At 41.4% G+C, this 2500-nt stretch overlaps 1 protein-coding gene across 1 annotated transcript in view; it reads left to right on the top strand.

The window, feature by feature from the left end:
* The window catches only part of adgb (androglobin), a gene marked incomplete at both ends in the record, with an annotated part of 120759 nt that overhangs the window by 10131 nt on the left and 108128 nt on the right, over positions 1-2500 (top strand). Inside the window, 1 exon segment of the mRNA XM_080533482.1 lies at positions 1952-2143. Coding sequence (XP_080389608.1) covers positions 1952-2143 — 192 coding nt within the window.

Below are 2500 nucleotides of genomic sequence, written 5' to 3'. Positions count from 1 at the left end.
GTTGCCGACCAAAAGACTAGAACTTTGTCACAAATGTGAACTCATGAAGTCTTTGAAGAATGATTGTGTACGGCACACGCGCAGGCATGGGTTTCATGATGTGTCTGTTTGATACATCTAATGACCCCACCCATGGCTGATTAGGTGTTCTGACCCCAGTGTTCTGACCCCAGTGTTCTGACCCCAGTGTTCTGGTCCCAGTGTTCTGACCCCAGTGTTCTGGTCCCAGTGTTCTGACCCCAGTGTTCTTACCCCAGTGTTCTGACCCCAGTGTTCTGACCCCAGTGTTCTGGTCCCAGTGTTCTGACCCCAGTGTTCTTACCCCAGTGTTCTGACCCCAGTGTTCTGGTCCCAGTGTTCTTACCCCAATGTTCTGGTCCCAGTGTTCTGACCCCAGTGTTCTGACCCCAGTGTTCTGGTCCCAGTGTTCTGACCCCAGTGTTCTGACCCCAGTGTTCTGGTCCCAGTGTTCTGACCAGGGTTTCCGTTAGAAAAATTTGCCGTCGGACATCGTGTCCGGGAAGAATTCGATTTACCGGACAAACGTGATATATTCCGGTCATCATATTAAAATATAATAAAAATTTTTTTTTTCAAAATCATATTTCTTTTTTTCAAATCTAATATAGCTGTTTGTCGCGGTGATTACTGTTGTGTAGCGGCCTATATATGCCATTTAATGTCTATTTCTCATCCGATACGATTAGATGCGAGCTATATAATATATAATAATATAACATGATTTGACGCATGCGCGCTATGCCATGCGTCAAATCCAGCGCTGAACGGGCGCCTCACTGGGAACTGAACAGACAGCATCGATCAATGAACGGACTCCACATTACGTTAACTGAAGTTTGTTAAATTGTTTGGGATTAATGTGAGTTTTCTATTTTCTCTTTCCAGTTTTACCCTTTTTTTTTAAATCAATAAAACAACGTCATTTCTATAACCAGGTCTCGCTGGTTGGGAAGGCATTTCGTTTAGCTCGGGAGTATGACAATGGGGAGAACATAACTGTTTATTGAGAAACAATTGATAGGCAGTCTGGGATACGTATATAAAGAAATACCACAATGTCTAGATGTATAACATTTTATTGAACAGTAACAGTGCAAGCATGTAGGCTTCTGGCGTGACACGGCTAGCCTAATTTCCGTTCATATGCCTTTTATCAGATAAAATAAAATAGAATAAAACTCTTTGAAAATAAATAGGCTTTAAATTAACTTGCAATGCGTATAGGCTAATTTCCGTTCGATGTTACAGCCTAGGCTATGCCTTTTCTCAGATAGATAGGGGATAGCCCTGTAAGCTCATACGGGTCTGTATGTCGTCCTGAAGACCGGCTGTTAGATCATATCGCTGAAGTTTGTCTCCATCTTAGTGTAAATGTTGTCCGTTTTGTTTGTTATCCTTGTTATTGTGCGATAAAGTTAAAGCGCTCCGCTTCGGGACACCATTTTCAGCTGAGCACCAAACACACACACACACACTCGTGTAACACTGCCCGAGAGAGAAGGACCCGCCCCCTTTAGTTAGCCTATAGCCTATAGGCTAACTAAAGGGGGCGGGTCCTTCTCTCTCGGGCAGTGTTCTGTGTGTGTGTTTGGTGCTCAGCTGAAAATGGTTAGAGGGAATTATTTTCACCGGACATTTATGTCCAACGAGTTTTCAACTTGTCGGACTTCCACTAATTTTACCGGACAAAGACCGGTAATTACCGGTTAACGGAAACCCTGGTTCTGACCCCAGTGTTCTGACCCCAGTGTTCTGACCCCAGTGTTCTTACCCCAGTGTTCTGACCCCAGTGTTCTGACCCCAGTGTTCTGACCCCAGTGTTCTGGTCCCAGTGTTCTGACCCCAGTGTTCTGGTCCCAGTGTTCTGACCCCAGTGTTCTGACCCCAGTGTTCTGGTCCCAGTGTTCTGACCCCAGTGTTCTGGTCCCAGCTCCTCAGGTGGATCATCAGTGAGATCTCCATCGTGTGGAAGGTGTGCAACGGGCCGTCGGGGGACAAGGTGGCGGGGGAGGGGGGCGGCTGGAGGCCCTGGGAGCACATCTACTCCCTCTGCAAGGGGGCCAAGGGCCACGTGCCTCTCTACAACGCCTACGGGAAGTACCTGGTCAGACTCTACTGGATGGTGAGTCAGAGGCACAGGAATAATAATAATAATAATAATAATAGTACTAATAATAATAATAATAATTATAATAGTACTAATAATAATAATAATAATAATAATAGTACTAATAATAATAATAATAATTGTACTAATAATTATAATAATAGTAGTAATAATTATTATTATTTATTATAAATAATAATCATTATAATTATTAATTATAAATAATTATATAATAATAATAATAATAATAATAATAGTAATAATAATAGTACAACTACTACTACTAATAATAATAATAATAGTAATAATAATAATAACAATAATAGTAATAATAATAATAATAGTAATAATACTACTAATAATAGTAATAAT

The sequence above is a fragment of the Nansenia antarctica genome, assembly GCF_963989245.1.
Source record: "Nansenia antarctica genome assembly, chromosome: 6".
Taxonomy (NCBI): Eukaryota; Metazoa; Chordata; class Actinopteri; order Argentiniformes; family Microstomatidae; genus Nansenia; species Nansenia antarctica.
The sequence above is the reverse complement of the archived record's forward strand: the minus strand, read 5'-3'. Positions and strand labels throughout refer to the sequence as shown.